This window comes from Peromyscus leucopus, chromosome 1 (assembly GCF_004664715.2).
Source record: "Peromyscus leucopus breed LL Stock chromosome 1, UCI_PerLeu_2.1, whole genome shotgun sequence".
In the NCBI taxonomy this organism is placed as follows: domain Eukaryota; kingdom Metazoa; phylum Chordata; class Mammalia; order Rodentia; family Cricetidae; genus Peromyscus; species Peromyscus leucopus.
In genome coordinates this window covers 81,433,346-81,454,699 of record NC_051063.1, presented here as the reverse complement: position 1 = coordinate 81,454,699, position 21,354 = coordinate 81,433,346, and the positions used below count along the sequence as shown (strand labels likewise).

Sequence of the window (21,354 nt, the reverse complement as noted above, 5' to 3'; positions counted from 1 at the left end):
TTTTCATATAAACCACAGAATATATTTAATTCAAATTAAACACGAAACTAGAATAACATTCAACTTTTATCAAGTAGCAATTACGTTGTTTTGTTTCGTTTTGTTTTTTTAAAAAAGAACAGTATATTTCTCTCCATAGTCTGGCAATCCACAAGGCACGACTCACATCCAGTTTGATGAGGCGACAGAGCCAGCAGTCGCCATCAATGCCCGAGGTTCTGGGGTTGGAGGAGACACAGGCTGTATGTAATACAAAAGGAGTCTGCAGCGAGTCTGAAGGAACAGAAGCTCCCTCTGGTGCGTGGTGACCAAAGTCCAAGTAGCAGGAAGTAGGTAACTTGCATAATTAATGTGTTTTATTAAATAGATAGGTAAGTCTCTTAGTCACTCCAAGTGGCTGTCTGTGTTAACAGCATGGGCAAAGGCCTCCCATATATATCTCAGCAGTAATAATACTCTTTCCGCTGTAGGTATGTCTTTGTTCTATCATTTTTGGCATGATTTTCGTCCATTTATAAAGCAAGCCAACTCCTTCACGACCCAGGTCATTCAGCTTTGAGTACTGGCCCTTCACCTTCTCCTTGGGCCGTGGGAGTCTAGTCCTGTGGAGTCAGACCTTCCTTCCCCCACTGAAAGCTTTTCACTGTTTGGTCTGCAGGGACAGAGGCTTGCCTGCCTGACCCAGTTCCGCTCACCGGGATGGAGGGCCAAAGGCTGGAGTGGCTCTTCTCACAATGCGGTACTTTCTGTGTCATTGTCTATGTCCAGCAGAATGTGGCCAGGCACTTCTTTGCTTGCCAAGTCTGAATGTATTTCAGGAAAGATGTTGCGAAGTGATTCTGAAACCCTAGAATTGGTGTCTGGACAAAAACATGAAGAAACATGGTATCAGTGAGGGTCAGGTCCAAGATGCCACCAAAGGCACGGAGAGAGGCTGGAGGGTCTGAGTCAGCCCATGAATAAAAGCAGCCCCTTTCGAGAGGCCTCGGCAGCCATGAGAAGTCAAGCCCTTGAGACCCTAGACACAGTTGCCTCCTCTAGCCGACTGGTACTCCTGACAGCCTGGGCAGCCCACATGCTTGCTCTGAGTAAAGGAAAATCCACTTTCACCTAGACCTCTAGTCACCAACTATGGGCTCCTAACAACATCTAAGTGGAGGGGAAGAGCGCCCTGGGAGAACTCACTTCTGAGGCTACAGGGGTTTCCTCCTGGAGATAAAACTGTGACCTCAGCCTCTACCTAGTCCAAGCTTGGACTGAGTCATTCTGAGATGCAGGACTATCCTGTGCACTGTAGGATGTTGAAAAGAATCCCTGGCTTTTGCCCACCAGAGGCCGGTGGCATACAGACTATTGACCCCCAGAGTGACAACCTGAAATGTCTCCAGGCACCATTAAGTGTCCCCCATGGGGCACACTCACCCCTCAATGACAACTTAAGTGGACCACCAAATCTTTAAATCTATTTCTTCTAATACTAATACACTGAAATCTCTTTTCACGTCGTCTTCTGCTGACCGAAAACTCCTTCAGTAAGATGGCAAATGTATGGTCCTTAAGCCACTGCCCTCCCAGTCCATGCTCACGAGACCCTTCATTCACCACAGCTCTCTTCCAGCTCACCACATGCCAGGTCCTGCTCTGCCTGCTGAGGATGTAACAGTGAATGAGACAGACAGAGGCCTGATGAAACCCATAGGCAAGCCAGGAGACTGGTTTCTGCCCCTTCCCTGAAAGTGCCTCCTAGCCTCTGTCTCTGTAGTTTTGAGCTATATTCCTTTTCTCTCAGTGACTCCTGGATCAAAAGACTCGTCCCTGCACCATAACTGGGGGATATTCCTAGATTATAGAGGTGCCAAGGAGTTAAAGGGTCCAGGCGCTCAGTGCCATTCTGGACAGTTCAGGTTTTATAGTAACTAGAAAACCAACTGAACGGGTCTGAATCTCATGATTCAGAGACACAGTCAAGAGCAGTCTGTGCACACAGAATTAAGGAGGTCTCAGACCTGTGGCTCACCCAGGGCAAGGGCATATGTCTTGTTCAGTGCTTTACAGCCATGACTGGCACAAAGCAGACACTATAAACCTTGTAGCTGAGCAGCAGATGGGCAGATCAATAGTGGGCTGGTGCAAACATCTTTCCAAACCTCCCTGTCACAGCCTCAGCCATGATTCAAAGGCAGCAGCAAACAAAATCATCGCAAATTCAGTCTCTTCCCCCATTCTCCTACCAAAGATGGCACCGCCAGTCCAGAGAGTTCACAAAGCCTAAGGAACAGACATGAGCTGGTGGGGTATGCAGAATGCAAAGACATCCTAACCAGATTCCTGCTTCTCAGCATCTCTACCTGTGTGCCAGCCACCAAGCCTTTCTAGAGGACAATCTGGCTCTCTTCTCATCCATCAGACAGAGGGAGGTGCACAGGGACACCACTCTATCAATGTGATAAGCCAGCATGAGTCAGGATGTCTGGGCTCTGTGGACATCAGACAGAGGAGGTGCACAGGGACACCGCTCTATCAATGTGACAAGCCAGCATGAGTCAGGATGTCTGGGCTCTGTGGACATTATGTTTCTCTATCTCCCCAAGGACTCTGTTACTCTTCCATGAGGGTCCTGAAGGAGAAGATTTTATCTGAGGAGACAATGGCTGAAGTCTTGAACACCCAGTTCATTGCAGCCAAGAAAAGGGTCACTTTAGAAGACACCCACAGTCTTCTTTCCCCCTCTTTTAATGCTTCTACACATGTCTAGGTATGAATTTATATATGCTATATAAGTTCATTGCTTGGCGTTAAGTTCATATTACAGATAATTTAAAAAATAACAAGAAATCCAGAAGAGAGCACCAGGTAACAGGCCTTGGCTCTAAGGCACAGTGAAGACAGAATGATGGACTTGGGGCCCCAACAAATGGAACCCATTCTTTGTTGAATCAGTGTCTTTATATGGGAGACAGACCCTCCAAGGGGCAGGACTGGCACTCTACAGTTTAGGGTATGGATCTAGAAGAATTTTCACTCCAATAAATTTGATTATGTGCTTTAGGCTGTAACCCTTTTCTTCAAAAATGCTATTTTGATAATGGCTTGTACAAATATCAGATCCAAACACCGTGGAAAGCAACACAATGCAAAGTGAAGCATCAAACACCGCTGCCACTGGTCAGTTTCTATCCTCAGCTCTGAGAGCCTGGATCCTATCCCTTAGCAAGCTCTGGTCTGCAAACAACAGTCAGCCTCTTACTGCTCCAGCCCAGTGGTTCTCAGCCTTCCTAGTACTGTGACCCTTTAATACCGTTTCCATGTTGTATGACCCGACCATAAAATTATTTTGTTGATACGTCATAACTGTAATTTTGCTACTGTTATGAGTCGCCATGTAAATCTCTGTGTTTTCCAATGGTTGTTTGGGGGTTGTGACTCACAGGTTGAGAAACACTGGTTCTAGTCAAAGGGGAGATACTCAATCTCCTGAATATCTGACTTCCCATGAATATGCCATCTGAGGATTAAAATGCAATTGGAAGTAGAAGCCCTGCAAATGTTCAGCTACAAGTAATAACAACACACGTAGTTGATGAAATAGTACTATGTTACTATGTGGGCAATGGCACGAGATGTAAAGGGCAATCATAATGCTGGGATGAAAGCCCTACAGGGCAAATGAGATCATGGACCACGCTGTCTTCAGAAAACAAAACGAGACATCCTTTAAAGGCAGGCTGTACGCAGACTTCCACAACTATAATAAAGACCTTAGCACCAGGTGGCACCCCTGACCTCTGGCTCTCTGAGTGTGCCTAGTCTGGCATGTGACATGGCAATAGATAACTATCATTCGCCCACCCACTGTCTATTATGGGCTATTTGAGCCTTTCTTATCCCATCTAGTTAAATTCCTTTACCACTTGTGCCCAACGCTGGCACTTAACACAACAACCAGGTTGCACCTTCCCAAGAATGACTCCGACGCTACAGCACATGCTCTGTCTACTACATCTCAAGCCTGCTGGACAGAGGAAGGAATGCAATGAAGGAGTGATGAGGCCAGCCCAGTGACCACCTGTTACAAGTCTGTGAACACATTTAGTACTTAGAACAACGGACAGCAAGCATGGATAAGGCCAGCCCTCCTTAGTGCATGCACTATTAGTAGGGATGCAGGCAGGCAGGGTTAGGGTGACTGGTTAGTGACAGCCATTAGTGCACAAATATGATCATAAAGTAGCAAAAATGCTTTGGCCAATCAGTTGCCTTTTCCTTACCATTAAACATTCCAATTTCAGTTCTTACTGAATATGGCAGGTCATACATCTAAATTATTTAATAAAATGTTTAAATTAGAATACTCTTTGCTAAAATCCTCCTGCTTTGCAGAGTTATAATGAGAGTTTGACCTTCAGAATGACTCAGAATCCTTCCCTTCCCCAGAGCTCAGATACTGAACTCTGGGGAGAGGAGTGGACTACAAGTCAGCTTGGCAGCGTGCTCTGCCCACAAGCACTCACCTTAATCCCTTAAACCTTACTCCAGCTCTTTCCAATTAAATAATCCAAATGGGTGAGATGTTTTCAGGAATCTTTCCAAAGTTCTCCAAGCTAAAGCATGTCATAGCAAAAGACTGTGCCGTTCTTTCCTTTCTCTTGAAAACCATCGGCTATATCCAGGAAGAGTCACTAACAGCGTGGTCAATGCTAAGGGATTCCTAGATTCCAAATGCTGGCCTTGTGTACACTTCCAAGGGTAGGCCAGGGGATGTTAAGATACTTTAGGTTAATGCTACAGTGATACAAAGGAAGTTACAGGGACCTTGTATTTCTTGTGCTAAGAAAATTTATAGCAAAGATTAAAAAAGATAGGTAACACTTTAGAACATTTTTAAATGTAAAATTTCACCCATCTAACTGACTGATAAATCAATTACAGCAATCTTGGCATATACCACCAAAGGTGACTATGGTATTACGAACAGGCATAATCCTGGTTTGCAATCTTCTTTCTAGTCTAGATAAAAAGGACAGGACTGAGTAGAATTTGGGTGTTGTAAGTATTAAAGTATTAAAAGGCTCAGCCTTAACTAAAGTTTAGTCACTCAACTACTGGATTAATCACCAGATCCTGAGGAAAGCAGATGGATGCTTATATCCTCCTCCATCATTTCAACTTGAACTAACCGTGAACACACACAGTATGTACCCTACAAAAGGCTGAGGGCTCTGATGAAAGCAACCCTACCACACAGGAGCCTTCTGCTGGCCCAGGACACGCCCAAAGGTATGTTCAGAGGAGCCTCATTGTTTTAAATGCCCGTACAGCTTAGGAAAGCAAATGTAAGCACGCTGGAACGCAAAGGGGCTTAAAGGGAGTTCAGGGGAGGATTATTTGGGGAGGTTTGGAGGGGGCTGAGAATTTTAGACATCAATTAAGAAGCTCCATGCAGTTACCTTGCACTTAAGATAGAAAATTAAAAATTCAAGCACAAAACACAGGGATGCACAACTGCCTGTGCTGATGGTACCCTGGTCCCTTGCTGGATGTTGATACGCCAGTGGCAGGGAAACGGTACTGAAAAGAGCACAACACCGGGAGAGGCTCACCCAGACAAAAATGGAGCAACAGAGCATCTCACTGAGGGCTTCAAACCGTGACCTCAGCCTGGTGAGAGCCACCTCTTAGATTTGGGGAAAGCCAAAGCTCAAGTGCTGTCGATGGGACCAAAGGCATGACTCTCTGCTACAGAATGGACGGCTGACTGATGGCCACGGCATGGACTCAAATGGCCACGCTGAGCACAAAGTCAAAAGCACACACACAGAACATGGCTAAGCGGGAGCGTTTGCAGCTGCAGCTGAAGCTGCTGAGGGGTTACAGACCTTAGTTCTGGAAACCTTCCCCACCTGTGAGGGCACTAGGAAGGGCATCTAGTGGGAGACAAACAGCAAACAAACCAATGTGGCTTTGTGCTAATCAAATAAACATCCTGCTGTCATAGGAACAGCTATTAACTACTGGTAACACGTGGGTTAAACTAAGCATTATGTTCCGGAGTCAGTTAACTCATTATTTTGGGTACAGTGTTGGGTCATCATCTGTTGAGAAGTCCACTTGTGAAGGCTGGAGAACCAGAGGTACAGTTCAGTGGCTTCTACTAGCATGCTTCCATACAGGACAACCCACAGCTAGGCTGCTGTAATTAAAAGCAAGCTGCGGTTAAGAAGTGATGCACAGCCCAAGTGACCATTACAAACACTAAAGAACCCATTCCTTTTCAAACTAAATAGCAAAGTCCAGTACCTGGTGTAGAAATATTCTTGATATAGTCAAATAAAATGATCATGTTTTATAGGATAGCTATAAAAACATCCCAAAGGTAGCACTACAGTCTGTATCATCAACCCAATGCCTAGGCATGATTCAAGGGGATGACAGCAAAATCTCTGTTTATCCCTGCCAAGCCATCTGAGGCTAGCACAGTGATGTGATCTGCTTGGGAGATCTGCTTTTCTGGAGCATTTGATTTAGCATATATAGTGCTTTCTATTATACCCGCTTCTGAAATTCTGCACTTAGTATGTGCCTTTTCTATTTTTAGAATAGTAAGTCTAGGATGGCCCGGGACTTGCTTTGTACATGAGGCTCCGGATCCTCTTGTCTCCAAGTATGGGCTACCGAGAAGGAATTCACTATGAACTCCATGCCAATGTTGTACGATACCTTCTACCTGGACTTAAATACATTAGACTTTCCAGTATGTGAACGAAGATAATCTTACACCCAGAAGAAAACTGCAAGCTTTATGATCTGTGCCACGGGTATTCATCTCTGCTGTCTTGGCATAAAAGCAGTGCAGGTGATGACTGCCCTCCAGAGAAGCCTGAGGGAACACTGGACCCCTTGCTACTCACCAGTGACGATTCTGGAGGCTGTAGGCGCTGTGGGCGCCGCCGCAGGCGTGAGGCTGCCATCCCCCGCGTGGGTGCCAGGCGGATGCGGGGGTGGCGGCACGCTTGGCCGGTTGCGAGGCTTGGGCACGGGTCGCGGCCTTGGGAGGGTTCCATGCAGCTGTGTAGTCTCACTGTGCGAGGAATTCTGCTTGGCCAAGGGCGGGGTGCTGGGTGGTGTGGGGGTCTGCGGTGGCGTGGGGCCCGGCTCTGGTCCCTGCTCGCCCAGCCGGGGCTGTGTGGGGGGCTGTGGTGGTGGGTGGCTGGGCGCCTGGATGGGAGGCAGACTGCTGGAGCAGCGGCGCATGCCCGGGGCCTGCTGCAGGGGCGGCGAAGGGCTGCGTGTGCTCGGCTTTGGGGATGTGCCTGTACCAGGAGAGCTCTGACCCCCGGGGTGGCCAGGAGGCGGGTTTCCTGGTTTGGGGGGTGCCGGGGCAGGCTTCTTCACAGCTGCACAGAAGAGTGAGATCAGGGTCAGTAAGGAGGGGTGCGGCTCAGCAGGACCGCATGCCCCCACCTGGAATGTGCCAAGAGGGGGCCTGCTGTGTGAGCGCCAAGCCCCAAAACCTCCCACCCCATGTACAACTAACAGCTACAGAAACACAAGTGAAAACCGAGCCCTTCCCAGCCCGGAGGACACTGGAGCCAGGAAGACCTTTGTGCCAAGGAAGTCTCTTGGGCGGGAACTGGAAAGGAAGATGGCCACTATGAACAAACAGAAAACCTGAACCTGGCGTGCAGTTAGTGACTACTGTCACTGGTCGCAGTTGTGACAAATGCAGTGTGACGTCAGACAGTAACAACGGGGATAACAGGGCCAAGTGTAAGTGGGAACAGAACGTCTCTGTAGACTTAAACTAGTCCAACACAAGGGATTCATGTAAAAAGCTAAGGGCATGATACACGTATAGACCTTTAGTGACCCGTCATTTTACAAGTTCAAAAGGAAGAAAACGGAAAACTTAGTTTTTAGGCTACACACCCATACAAAATAGCAAACTGTGGGCCCCTCGGAAGCCCTTTCTCCAGAGTCCCCTCAGACTTCAGTGTGGGAACCAACTCAGGAGGGAAGAACAGAGAGAGAGGCAGCCCACCGCACTCAGAACTCTGCCCACGGATCTTCTACAGGGGCCGGTGTGTGTGTGTGTGTGTGGGGGGGGGGGATGGCCACAGAGGACCGACCCCAGAGCCTTCGTGCTAAGCAATCATTCTAGCACTGGGCTACAGTCCTCAGTCCGTCTTTGGTTTTTACTCATGGAAATTCTGCCAATTCCAGACACTTTCTAGCCTTAATTATAAATAAAGCAGCAGCAGTTTCCCTAACACGAGCTGAATCAAATCCCTACTCTGAGGCCAGCTGAGATCTGAAGAGAATGTGGCGGTAAGAGGGGGGAGGGGCAGAGTGGAGAACCCTGAACACATTTCTACTTCTCCAGGGGTCACACTGGTAACACCAAGACAGGGAGGAGGAAGCAGAGGACAGAAGGGAGCAGGTGCCACTCCTGTACACACATACACACACACACACACACACACACACACACACACACACACCCCTCCTGTCATCTCACTAGCTCACTGTGGGGCTGGCCCACTCCTGTACACACACACACACACTCACACACACACACACACACACACACACACACACATCTCCTGTCATCTCACTAGCTCACTGTGGGGCTGGCCCACTGCTGTGCACACTAGGCCTTTCATGCACATCTCATGTGCATCCCAGTAGTTCACTGTGGGACTGGCCCAGAGTGGAAAAAGGAAGCCCAGAGCGGGCAGGTTATTTTCTAAGCAACCACGTACCTAGTAAGTGATGGAACAGAGTCAAACCTATGTCATGCGGCCTCCCTGGATTCTTTTTCCTCTTCTTTCCCACACTGCTTCTCTTCCTATTCACAGGGCCCAGAATCCAAGTGGTGTCTGCTCTGCTAAACTGGCCTAGAACTCTGAGCTTAGCCACTCAGGAAACCTTCCCCCACAGAAACCACCTGTCAGCCTACAAAGGAAAAGCTCTCTGGAGTATCAGCCATACTCTGGTTGATGTAAGCAATGAGAAAAAGAAGAAGAAAAAAAAAGGTCTGGTTTTCTGCTCTAAGCGGTACTCACTGTAAACTCACACCAAAGAACATGTCATGCCTGACATTTACAATGCAGGAGACGCAGGAGCAGAAGCCTGAGAACAGTGCACGGGGCAGTAGGGCCCAAGGCAGGGCTGGGAAAAAAGGGTCTTGTCTGGGACCATGTGGAGGTGCTGGTGCTGAGGTGTCCTGTGGGCAGGCAGGCCTGGTGCTGTGCAGCCAACTCTGAAAGCAGAGCTACAGCTGAGCTCAGGCAGGGAGGCCTATGGGCAGGACAGATGGAAAGGATGGCAGTACAGGACAGGGGGGCAGTCAGGATGAAGTGGGGGCCTGTAACCACACCCGTACTGAGCTTGCCTTCCTGCCCCAAAGATGCATTAATGTATATTAACATTTGTGGAGTGTACAGATAGATACACAATGTTACGGGGGAGGGAGGGAGGGCGGCACAAATCTGAAATCCCAGCACTCAGGAGGCCAAGGTTGGAGCACTTTGAGTGTGTGAGGCTAGCCTGGGCTACATAGCAAGACCCTGTCTCAAAAAACCAACAGTGAATTTAATACTTTTAACACTCCTCTACTTTTGATCCTCCTATATCTTGCCCCTCTCCATATTTTTATCTCCCCTATATATATGCAAGATCCATTAGGAAAGGTCGAGTTAGTATCCTGTAACCAGTGTGTACCTTTAGGCTAAAGCCAGAATACACTGGAGTCCAGGGCCTTTTCCCTCTTCTACAATGGCCTTGCATTAAAGGTGGCATCAAAGACACAGGCCAGACCTCCTGCATTCCTCTCCTGCGGCCACTGCCAGCTTCCATGGGTCACTGCAATGGTCTAGTCAGCTTTTCTGACGACACTGCCTGTGAACGGCCTGTCATCTCCTCATCTCACCCCAAGCAGCTCTACCGCTCAGCTGCCCTGCTTCAGAGTTCAACTGGCTTTGTGGTGGAAAACATTCCAACCCTTCCCAACCTGTTCCCCTTCTTACTAGTCTGGATGCCTCTCCCAAGCAGTCAGTCCTGTGCCTCTTGTGTTCTCCAGTACAGAATGGTGCCAGAGGCATGTGCTTACCCTTGCATGTGAGAATCTAATGGCAAGAGCATGGCCAGAAAGAAAGGGAGCAGAGCGAGAAGCAGAGTGGCCTGACTGCTGTTCCTGGAGCCCTTGCAACCCACATGCCGGAGTGTGAGCACCTTCCATGAGGAACACACACACTCGAGTCATCAACTGAAGAACTGAGATCTAGTAAGAGAAGAGGCTCTCACGTTGTCATGCATTGCTCTAGGGGCCTGATCCTGGACAAAGGGCTGCAACTTCTCTGGAAGTCCCATGAGCACATGTACAAGAAGTCTATGTGATATTATTCCAAGTCCAGTGCTATGACTTCAGACTCTGCTCCCAGTCTGTGTGTTGGTATCTCAACTTGCAGTAGCAATGGTGGGAGGCAAGGCCTAGTTGGGAGACCTGAGGAGGAGCCTCAAGAATGGGTTCTTGCCTTTCTGGAAGGAATAGGTGCACTAAGGTAGGAGTCTGGCTCCCTGGCTCTCTTCTGAAGTCCCCTTCTCTTCTGCTTTGCACACGGCCCTCACCATATGCTGAGCAGAGACTGGCACCACGTTATCCTTGGATTTCCAGCCTCCAGGACATAAACCCAAAGAAATATTTTCTCTTTATAAGTCAGACAGTCTTAGTCCTAACACCCAGCTATCCTGGTGGCCCTGAGGTGTGACTTCTCTGCTTTATCATGCCTATATCCTCCTCATCCTTCCTACCTGAAGGTTTTCCAATAGTAAAGGACTATCTTTCCCTAGTACTAATTTCAGAGAGATGTTAAAAAACAAACAAACAAAAACTCAGAAACATATGCTTCACACAGGTGCCCCTTGCTATGATAAATTCACTGTTTCTTGTAACCAGAATTACAGGATCCTGTGAGGTGAGGATCTTTCACACTCTAGTAAGTACTGCTAGGGAACAAAGGGCAACCTGGTCAACATGGAATTTAACTGGCTTGACCTGGAGTAAGAGGTGTGGCTTCCCTGGTACATCTTTGTTAGAACATGTCCCTCTCTAGTCTATGGTTTCTCCACTTTAATACCATAACAGATAGGTTGCAAATTAATTCAGAAGCTTGCACACTCTGGTTGCTCAGTAGCATCCCTGGCCTTTGCCCCCTAAATGGTTGTTGCCTCTCTCCTTTTGTGACAACCAAAACCAGCTCCAGACATCAACAAAGGTTCAGAGTCAGGGACTGTGGTGTTTTCAATGAGAAAGGTGCCCACAGGCTCTAAGTTCAAATGCTTAGTCACCAGTTAGTGGAACTGCTTGAAGAATTAGGGGGTGTGGCCTTGTTGGAGGAGGTTTGTCATTGGGGGTGGGTTTTGAGGTTTCAAAAGCCCACCTCAGGCCCAGTGTCTCTCCATGTGGCTGCTGCCTGTAGATCAGGATGTAAAGCTCTCAGCTACTGCTCCAGCACCAGGCCCGCCTGCTTCCTGCCATGATGATAACTTTGGACTAACCCTCTAAAACTGTAAGCAAGCCTTCAGTTAAATGCTTTCTTCTGTAAGAATTGCCTTGACCATGGTGTCTCCTCACAGCAACAGAACAATGACTAAGGTAGGGATAAAATCAGTCCCAGTTTTTCTAGACCTAGGAGGCACCCAGAGCCCAGACCACATGAGCTTACTGAGTGCCATCTCTGTGGCAGGCACACAAGGGGAAGATGCTGAGGGGCATGAGACAGCTAAGACCTGAGCTCGCTAAGCTCTTGAAGAGAGTGACAAACAAGATTTAGAAATCCAGGCTAAGACAAACGCTCAGTACCTAGGACAACACCTCAGGCAGGCAAAGCACTCACTCTGCAAGTGTGAGGACCAGAGTCCACGTAAAGCCAGGCAACAGTAGCGCACGCCTGTGATGCCGCGGCTCCAATGGAGGGACGGGAGATGGAGATGAGAGAATGCCCACACGTTCCCATGCAGCTGGCCCAGTGTACACAGCGGAAAAACAAGAGACCCTGTCTCAAACAGGAGGAGGGCAAGGACCAACACCCAAGGCTGTCTTCTGACCTCCACATGTGCCCTGTGGCACGGGGCTCAGAGAGAACTGAAGAAGAAAAATGCTCCAGCCGCCGCCGCCACCCCCCCCCCCCAAACAGTGGCATGAGAGAATGACTTGTGCCTGTGCAGAGATGGATCTGGTGGCATAGCTTCTTTGTGTTTGAAAGCAATGGCCTTGGCTGCTGGGTTGAGGCGGGCAAAGGAGACAGGTGGGAACTGGTGAGATGATGTTACTCCAGAACCAGAAAAACCTTAGCCCTGAAGCTCTGGCTCACAAGGGTTAGTAGCAGAGAGGCTGCGGTGGTTCCCAAACACAGCACAGCTTGGGACACCAAATCCCGAGAAATCCAGGAGTGACTCTGCAGAGTCTTCTTTCTGCTGCTAAGCTTTATAGTTCCTGCTTTCTTTCCTCTTTTTTTTTTTCAGTTTCTTCTGATGTTTTTTCCTTTTAATGCCTGATTTGCCTGCTTATTATTTGGTAACATGAAAAAGATTTCTCAGAGCTTTCATAACTGATTCTTTGGAGTACCTGTAGGAAGTTCTTACACCCTCCCCAAGTACAAGGAGTGCAGGCCACTTACCTCGACGCAGAGTGTGAGGGCTGGGACCAGCTGCACTGTGAGGTGTGCCCACTGAGAGCTGATGGGAGCTGCCACCTGCCTGGGCCTGGCTTGGGCCCGTGGTCACCTGGTTGTTGTTTCTTCCTGGTGCAGGGACAGCTGCAGACACAGTGTCTTTGGGTTTTGGAGGACTGAGAGGGGTAAAGGTGAAGTTAAGATTTCAGGCATTCCCTGGTATAAACGCTAAGCACTCAATAAAATACAGTTGTTCCTTGGTATGGGATTTGGGGGTGCGAAGTTCCAGGACTTATTATGGATACCAAAAGTCAAGGATGCTCAAGCCCTGTATGTAAGATGGCATTAGAACTAACTGTCAACACCCTTCAATAAGTCAACTCTCATAATAACCAATACAGTGGAGGAGCTATGGGAATGCTGGATACAGGTACAGTCTGGAGAATGGCAATCAAAAAGTGTGCAATACAGTGGTTTTTTTGTTTTGTTAAGAGGTGTGTGTGTGTGTGTGCGCAGGTACTCAGAGAAGCTAGAAGACTAGAGTTACAGGTGGTTGCAAGCCTGTGGGTGCTGGGATCTGAACTCTGTCTGGTCCTTTGGGAGAGCACCGAGTATTTTTAACCACTGAGCCATCTCTCCAGCCCTAAAGAAAGTTTTTAAAATTCTCTGGACTACAGTCAGCTGGACATGTGGATAACAGAACCCAGGGAGATGAGGGTTATTTGAAATTTTAAATAGTTTGCATTAGGTTAGTGAGCTGATATTTACTCAAACAAGACATTTTGAAGTCCCTGCAACAGACTCAGTTTCAGCTACTCTGCCACAGAAATGAAGGCCAGTCATTTCAGCGTATCCACAAGAAACCTCCAGTTCTTTTTTGCATGTACTTAAACTGGACATTATTTTAAGAAAACAAGGCTTGGAGATTTTTGCTAGCTATTATACAAAGCTAACATTGCAAAGTAACACTCTGATTAAGAAGGGCTTAACTAGCATCAGTTATCTGGATCAAGGGAAGAGAAATTCTGAGACCTGCTTGATGCCTCAGCCTAAAGCTGACGCCAGCAGGGGATGAGCCGACTCAGGCTTCCTACTTCCTACTTCCTGGCTCACAACTTTCTATACCAAATATTACAATCATTTTGTCAAGTTCACCAAAGGGCAGGTGTGAAGTGTGCACAAAAATATCTCAAGCATAAAAACAAAAGGGAGACTGATGGCTGACATTCCATTCCTCTTTCTTCAGTGAAGACTAACTACTTCCTTAAATATTTAGCTTTGGTTAAATAAACCGATTGTCATGAGGAAATGAAAATATGTGCATTTGCTTATACTCTTTCTCACATAAACAGAAAAATATTTACTGTAAAACCAAGCCATGTGTGGTAGAGTGGTCACTCACAGGCCAGCATGGCACCTAGAGCAATGCATACAGCCTGGCCAAGGGCAAAGCTTCAGATTTTTGACTGAAGATGAACTTCCCTAGTGTACGGGGATCAAGGAGGACTCATGAATGCACAAAAGCGTTGAGTCCAGCTACTAGAAGAGAAAAGAGTCCTGGCTTGTGCTTCTCTTTCTCTCTGGCATCTTCTGCCATACCATACGTCTTACTTCTGGTCAGTGCTCTGCCCTGAGTTACAGCCTCAGCCCCGAGTTTTAGTTTTTTACTTTGAGACAAGGTCTCACTGTTACCCAGACTGGCCCTGAACTTGTGAGCCTTCTGCTTCCCAAGTACCTTGGGATTATGGGCTGCACCACCAAGACCAGATAGAGTTCTATCTTATTAACAATTTCACTTCCCTCAACCAAAAAGATGCTATGAGAGTTCTCCAAGGACAATCCATCTGAGTATGGTAAACTATGCATGGGTAAATAGGTTTTGTTTTGTGCACATTAACTTGATCTCATATATGATCATATGGCACTGTGTGGCTGGCCAAAGAGGATTAAAACAATGACAATTAAAACTTAAGCACTCTCTGGCACAGCTCATCTTCTACAGCACCATGAGTTCTGAGCGAAAGAAAACTGTGGCCGCTGCCTGATCAGCACAGAGAACTGAACACTAACAAAATGAAAATCTCCAATCTGAGGGCATCTCCTCTTCAAGGTGACTCCCAGTGGCTTGTCAAAAGTTCAAGTGACGGAACAGGCCTTTTAAGAAAACACGCCACCTTATTTTCTTCCTTGAACCCATGTGTCAGCTCCCCATAAAACTGAAAGTCCTGAGTGGTGGAGGGACACTCAGTCACCCAGTGCGCTGGTGGCCTGGTGGTGCAACAGCAGCTACTGGGAAACTGCAACTGAGTGTAATTACTGAGTGAGCGAATGGATGACAAATGTCAAGAAACTGTGACTCGGCTAGCTCACTGCTTTCAAATGCTTCCTAGCTAGCACACGGATGACAAGAGGCAAGGGAGGTGGACACTGACAGTTACACACCGAAGAGGCTGAGCACACCGTTAGACACCGGTTAGTCTCTACTTCCAGCATCAAAGCACACACACACAAGTGTTGCTTCTTCTGAAAACAGAAAAGCAAACAAGCAATCTGCAGTCTTTTCTCCCACCTAACCAATGGTGTGAAAGCAAGCCTGACTCACTCTCTGCCACCACAATCTTTGGGCATGGCTACCATGCCAAAGGTTGCCACCTGGAAGAAGGTAGGGGCATCTAGCCTTGACTGCCAGCAGAAGTGGGCTCCTTACCTGCTGTCACCTGGGCTCAGCCCCTGCTCCAATATGCCCGCAGAAGAGGGGACAGGCCCACCCCCTGAGCTGCTGTCAGCCCTAGAGCTCTGAGAAGGGGGCTCTGGGCCTGCTGGAGCCAAGGCGTTGCCATCTGTGGGCGGGAGTGGCGGCTGGAAAGCAGGGGACGCGTGCTTTCTATTTAGAGTGCCACCCCGCCGGTGGGCCTGGAAGTCCATAAGCTTCACACCAAAGCTACACAGAGAGAAGAAACAGTCAACACACCACGCAAGCCAACTAAAGAGACGGAAGCCCTCTGGTCCTCAAAGGTTAAAGCCACCCACGTTGCCCAGCATGCAGTTAAGTGGCAAGGTTGTGTCAGTGGTCATCCCAGTTACCAAAGCGAGCGCTTGGATCCAGTTTTAAACCTTAGCAAAGCCAACACCTCACACTCATCAGGTTGGTGTGTGTAGCTGAAAGCAAACAGGCAGGCCTCATGTGGAGTGACACGATGTTCTGTGTCGATTTCCCTAGTACCTGATTCCCATCTCAAACCTGTGTGTGGGAAGGAGGTGGAAACCAAGCCCAGGAGCATACCAGTGCTGGCAAGATCACACCGCACTGCCTCTCAACTTGCATGGAATATAGAAACATTGGTGTGTGCATGAGGACACAGCTGAGAGTTACATACGGCTGGAAAAAAGAGTTGCTTTTGGGAGGGTGGCACCTGGAGGAAGGGGCGGAAGGCAGACACGCTTCATCAAGACCATTTCTGCATGGACTTACTTCAGAACCCTTTTTCTTTTTTAATTAAGTCTGGAACATTAAGATACTGGACTCCATTAATTTACTGGAGAATATACAGAAAAGACAGCCGAGAATTGTGTGTCATGGGCTAGTGAGACTTGTAATACCATATGTTGTAACTGAAATTCAAGGGACTACTCTTCTAACAGGCCACCAGGGAAGAATGGTAGGACCTGGATGATGCTCAGGTATCAGAACTCAATTATAAAGGGTGATGGTGTATTTCAGAGGGAGAGACTAGAGAGGTAAAGCTGAACAAGAGAAGCCCACTGTGAGACTGAGCCCGCCAACTCTGTCACGTGTATGAAGACAGCATGTTCCTTCACACGGCTCTTATGGGGAGCTACTGTAAGCTGCCTCACACAGGGATAGTTGCCCTCTAAAGGTAAGAATTATACACGACCTAAATTAGCACTGAACATCTCATAAATTGCCCATAGACAATAGGATGGAAACATGCTGCCTCTAAGTTTAAAACATACATTCCCCCCTCCAGAACCGTCAAATTCTAGGGCTTCTTCACCTAAATACTGGATTCAGCAGTTAGCAAATGTTGTAAGGCCAAGTAATGCCAAAAATATGTTTCTTCACAGCTCACTGGGAAATGTGGTTGTCCTTATATGATCCTCAGCCAAAATCCACATGTGTTAATTATGTGTCTTTTCTCTTGTTTCCTAACACTCAAATCATTTAGGTGAATTTAGTATGTGTGAGGCCATTCTACTGTGGGGCACATAAGCGTGTCAAGTAAAGCCTGATGCACAGGCATGGAGGCTAACAGACGCTTTATCTCACCCCCCCCCCCCCCACTTTGTGGTTAGAGACTGACAGGCTGGTTTCTGAATTATGTAGACTCTGTAAGGCAGGATTACACAGGGGCCATTAAGCCGGTACCAGATCCATGGTCTTCTACTTCTGTGGAAGTAACCATTCGACACATACCTCTCCTTCTTGACTAAGTCCCCCTCCATCACCGCCATGCTGGCAGGTCGCTTCCTCTCCAGAGTCCCCGAGTCAGAGTCATTTCCAGTGTGGGTTGAGTGATTAGAATTTGGGGTAGCAAGAGGAACAAATGCTTCTGATACATTGAATTCTATCTCTGTTATAAGAGAAAGAAACAGATGTGAGACTTGGCACACAAGGGGAGCTCTCCAACACTCCAGTGGAAAGACAGCCTCCACATTCCACAAGGGCAGCTCAAGCACTGTCATCTGAAGAACGGATCCTGTGACCCCAATGGGAAGCAAGCCAAAAAGGGCCAGATGAGTACACAGCTCTACTGCTCTTAAGAGAAATCCAAGACTTGAGAAAGGGTCAAGGAGCATGGAGAACTTACTGAATCATTTAAAAAGTGATGGAAATCAAAACTCTTGATATAAAACAGAGATGAAAAGCATCATCAAAGGCTCACTTCCTATAGCAATTTTTTTTCTTTTTTGCAAGAATCACTTTCTTGAAGGAAATCCCAGGCAGCACGTCAATCTTCGGTCTCCTACCCATCTTCTCTAAGCAGGACAGGAAGACAGAAGAGAACTGAGCCCAGCCTGGCAGCAGGAGCTCACGCTGCAGTGGACTGGGCAGCTGGGCTGCACTGAGAAAAGCAGGGCTGGGACATGTGGACTCAACACACATGCAGCCAGTTCCTGAAGAGGAAGCCATGAGAACCTCTGTGGATCCCAGGAGCGCAACAAGAGAAACTGGAAATTCCACCAGCTACAGAATGAAACCCTAATTCTCTGACTGCACAAAGCAGCTCCGACCAGCCCTCGCCTTGCCTGCTTTAGTTTGTGTCTTTGCACAAACCAAACAACCATGCAGATAGACAGGAAGAAACCCCCTGAGGAAAGGGCCTCTGTGCGGTCAGCGTCACGCCTGAACACAGATCCTGGCTCCCTCTTCTCAGCACCCAAGTTTGTCAAACCGTTCTCTCTCCAATATCCTAATTTGCTACGTTATAAGTTTATTTGATCCGTTTATGTGGCTGCCTTCTCAGGGAAGCCAAGTTCCTTCCGAGAACACAGTATACAATCATAGCAACTAGTGAGCATTCAATATATACTGTCTGAATATGTTTTAGTGAAACTAAGGGAAATGGAAAAGAATATAATTATCATTATATCAAAATATAAATACACATGAATGAAATCTAAAGGGAAGTATGAAAAAGTGAAACCAATTACATAATCATCAACATGTTTTCTTCTTTTTAAAAACGTGGTATACTACTGTCACACAGCTTCAGCAACCCATGAGACTGGCACCATGATTACCTCCAGGGAAGAACCAATCTGCATGCTGGATGATAGGTTCAATCACTGCGACCACGTGGACAGATGTGGCAGCTGCTATTTCAGCCAGTGTTCTGCAAGAAGTTCACACAATTAAAATGTTCCACCTTGACAGTCTCACATTTCTGCAAACTGTCAGGGATCTCAAAGATTGCTGGCCGATAAAATATTTACAAACAGATACACAATTTAAACCCATAGGCCCTATCCTATGAGTTTACCTGGAATGGCCCAAGAGGAAAATTTACCCAACTACTATCAATCCTTCCCCGGCAGACTGTGGTAACCATCATCATGTCTGACGCCTGGGCACCTGGGCACCAACACAAAGATGGGCTTCAAGTTGATTGGAATAGGGCTTGCATTTCCACACTGTATCAGCAGCACACTTGGTAGGTAGACCCAAGATCACCCCAAACTATTGCTGCCCATGATGTCACCAAGTGCATGGATTTTAAGTATCCTCAAAATCCCTGCCTTCCCACGGCAGGGCAACATACATATATGTGCTCTGGTTCCAAGGTGGCAGACAGTCCAGAAGCTGAAAGGGTTTGCTACCAGGACTTCAGAAAAAAAAAAAAAAAAAAAAAATCACTACCACTGCCATCAAACTCACCAGTGAGCCACCAAAGTAAGCAGCTTGCAATGTGCCTGATGGTTACTATGCACCCACAAAGCTTTAGGTTCTCAACAGACCTAAACTGATTTTCACATGTTAAGTTGTAGTTTAGACATGAAGTGTCCCCAAGTGTTTAAGGGCTGGTTCCCAAGTAGTGGATCCAATCTTAGAGAGGGACTGGAAAATAAGGGCTCTGATCTAATCAATGGATTCATAATTTGATGGTATCATCAAATTATACATCCCTTAGGAGTTGGGGCATGGAGGAAGTTGGTCACTGGGGTGTATGCGTCATGAGTTACTATCTTCTGAGCCAAGCAACATCTTGAGGAGTTCAGCTGCTCCCCCACCTCCACCCTGGCAAAAGATCTACCTAACTGGGTGTGTTGATGATGTCTCCCCCTGCACAGAGGGGTGGATCAAGGCATGAGACACTCACCTGAGTAACCCACTGCTCTTGACCCACCTGGGTCTACCTGAAGTGGCCTGGAGTGGGGGTGGGGGATGGAGTATATATAGGCTGAAGATTAGCATTGGCGCTCCAACTATGCGGCTGTGGCAGGAGCCCTCATTTCTGAAGGGTAAGGCTTTCCAGGTGCAGCAGAGTGGGGGGAAGTGCCCACACCCCTACAAGTAACCCCCACTGTAGCATGAATCTTAAAGAGTCTTATTAATAAACTCAAACCTGAGAGCCAGGTATTAGGGTGAATGCTGGAAGATCAGAGAAGCAGAATAGGCCATAGCCACCTCACCTCACCAATTCCTCAGCTGATCCTGTTTCCTCAGACTGGAAGCCTCTGAGTCCTCATCCAGAATGGGTCTCAGCTGAACTGATGCTCAAAAGCCTAAAAGCTTAATCAGCTAGTTCCTGGTTTTCACACCTTATATACCTTTCTGCTTTCTGCCATCACTTCTGGGATTAAAGGTGTGAGTCACCATGCCTGGTTGTTTCCAATGTGGCTTTAAACTCACAGAGATCCGGATGGATCTCTGCCTCCCAAGTGATAGGATTAAAGGCATGTGTGCCACCATTTTTTGGCCTCTATATCTAGTGGCTGTTCTGTTCTCTGATCCCAGATAAGTTTATTAGGGTGCACAATATTTTGGGGAACACAATATCACCACACCCCCACCTAGACTCTGTAAGGAAGCCAATAACTCATTGGTTCCCCAGAGTGAACTGTGGCAGAGTCACACTGCTTTACACCTCTGGAAAGGAATTTTACCAACAGTGCCTTTAAAGATTTCTGGCCCTTCCCTCTCTGGTTTGAGCTCTGCTTCCTGGCCAGCACGAAGTGGGCACACTTTCTGCCATACACTCCTGCTGCCATGAGGGGCTGCCTTATTAGATGCTCACAGCCATGGAGCCGGCTGATACCTCTGAGACCGGGAGCCTAAACAAATCCTTCCTACTGGATTCCTAGGAACCTTGATTCTCAGGTCTGACTGCCTCAAACCAACCTCTCCTGTCTTAATGTCATTTTGACCTTAGTCCCCATCAGACATTATTATGTATTTTCTAACCAAGCAAAACACACAGATCCTTATGAATCCCAGCATAATGCAAGCTCTGCTGGCAAATTACCCTTCTACCCTTCCTCATGTGAGGATTCCAATCAGACTTCATGCCCAAGTGCCACACCGGACTGGGGGAACTGTCTATGTGTGTTCTATTCCAACAATTCTTTTTAAAGAGAATTGCTGATTATTCACAAAGCTTTCTTTCAGGCCCTCTGCAGATTTTTAGAGCATCTCCTTCCTAGCTTTTGTCTGTGGTGTTTCCTGACAAGTTTCTGGGTGTTAGAGAGCTGTGTCTATTACTGTTAAATGTACTGATTTTTAACCAGCTGAGCCACACTGCTTTTTGAAGTTTGACATTCTTGTCCCCGGAGTTAAACACTTACATTACTTTCTATGTTGGTGTTTTTGGTCTTTGGTTTATTTGCTATATGATCTATGCAGTTATCCTATCTTCCTAGTTATGCATAATTTTGTTTTATTACCCTGTTTGCTTACAACTATTTTTTGAAACCAGACTGGGCACACATGAGCAAGTGAATGACTGATTTGAATTGTGTCTTTGCAAAGTTGGCTAGCAGCAATGAGGCAGTGACAGGTAAGGATACAGACCCTTGACCAGCATTTGGACCCACCACTGCCCTGCCCTACAGCCCTGGGCACATTACTGGTGCTTTTCAGACTCAGCATCCTCATCTATGGATCTGAGAACAGCATTTACTGCAAAAGATAATGTGTGAGGACAGAGACCATGCTCAGATGATG

General features: G+C 47.3%; 1 protein-coding gene across 9 annotated transcripts in view; it reads right to left on the bottom strand.

The window, feature by feature from the left end:
* Arhgap17 (Rho GTPase activating protein 17) overlaps nt 1-21,354 on the bottom strand; it is an 88,264-nt gene continuing 66,910 nt past the window's right edge. For 3 of the 9 annotated variants that reach the window (XM_037210855.1, XM_037210867.1, XM_037210876.1), the window contains 7 exons: nt 18,435-18,526; nt 17,107-17,263; nt 15,379-15,612; nt 12,678-12,847; nt 6,909-7,394; nt 5,901-5,924; nt 1-860 (listed from right to left, as the gene is read on the bottom strand). In XM_037210855.1, coding sequence (XP_037066750.1) covers nt 730-860; nt 5,901-5,924; nt 6,909-7,394; nt 12,678-12,847; nt 15,379-15,612; nt 17,107-17,263; nt 18,435-18,526 — 1,294 coding nt within the window. In that variant the 3' untranslated portion in view covers nt 1-729. Of the gene's footprint in view, nt 861-4,268; nt 4,318-5,876; nt 5,925-6,908; nt 7,395-12,677; nt 12,848-15,378; nt 15,613-17,106; nt 17,264-18,434; nt 18,527-21,354 lie in introns of all 9 variants that reach the window. The other 6 variants (XM_028867885.2, XM_028867883.2, XM_028867881.2 and 3 more) reach the window with 6 other exon arrangements.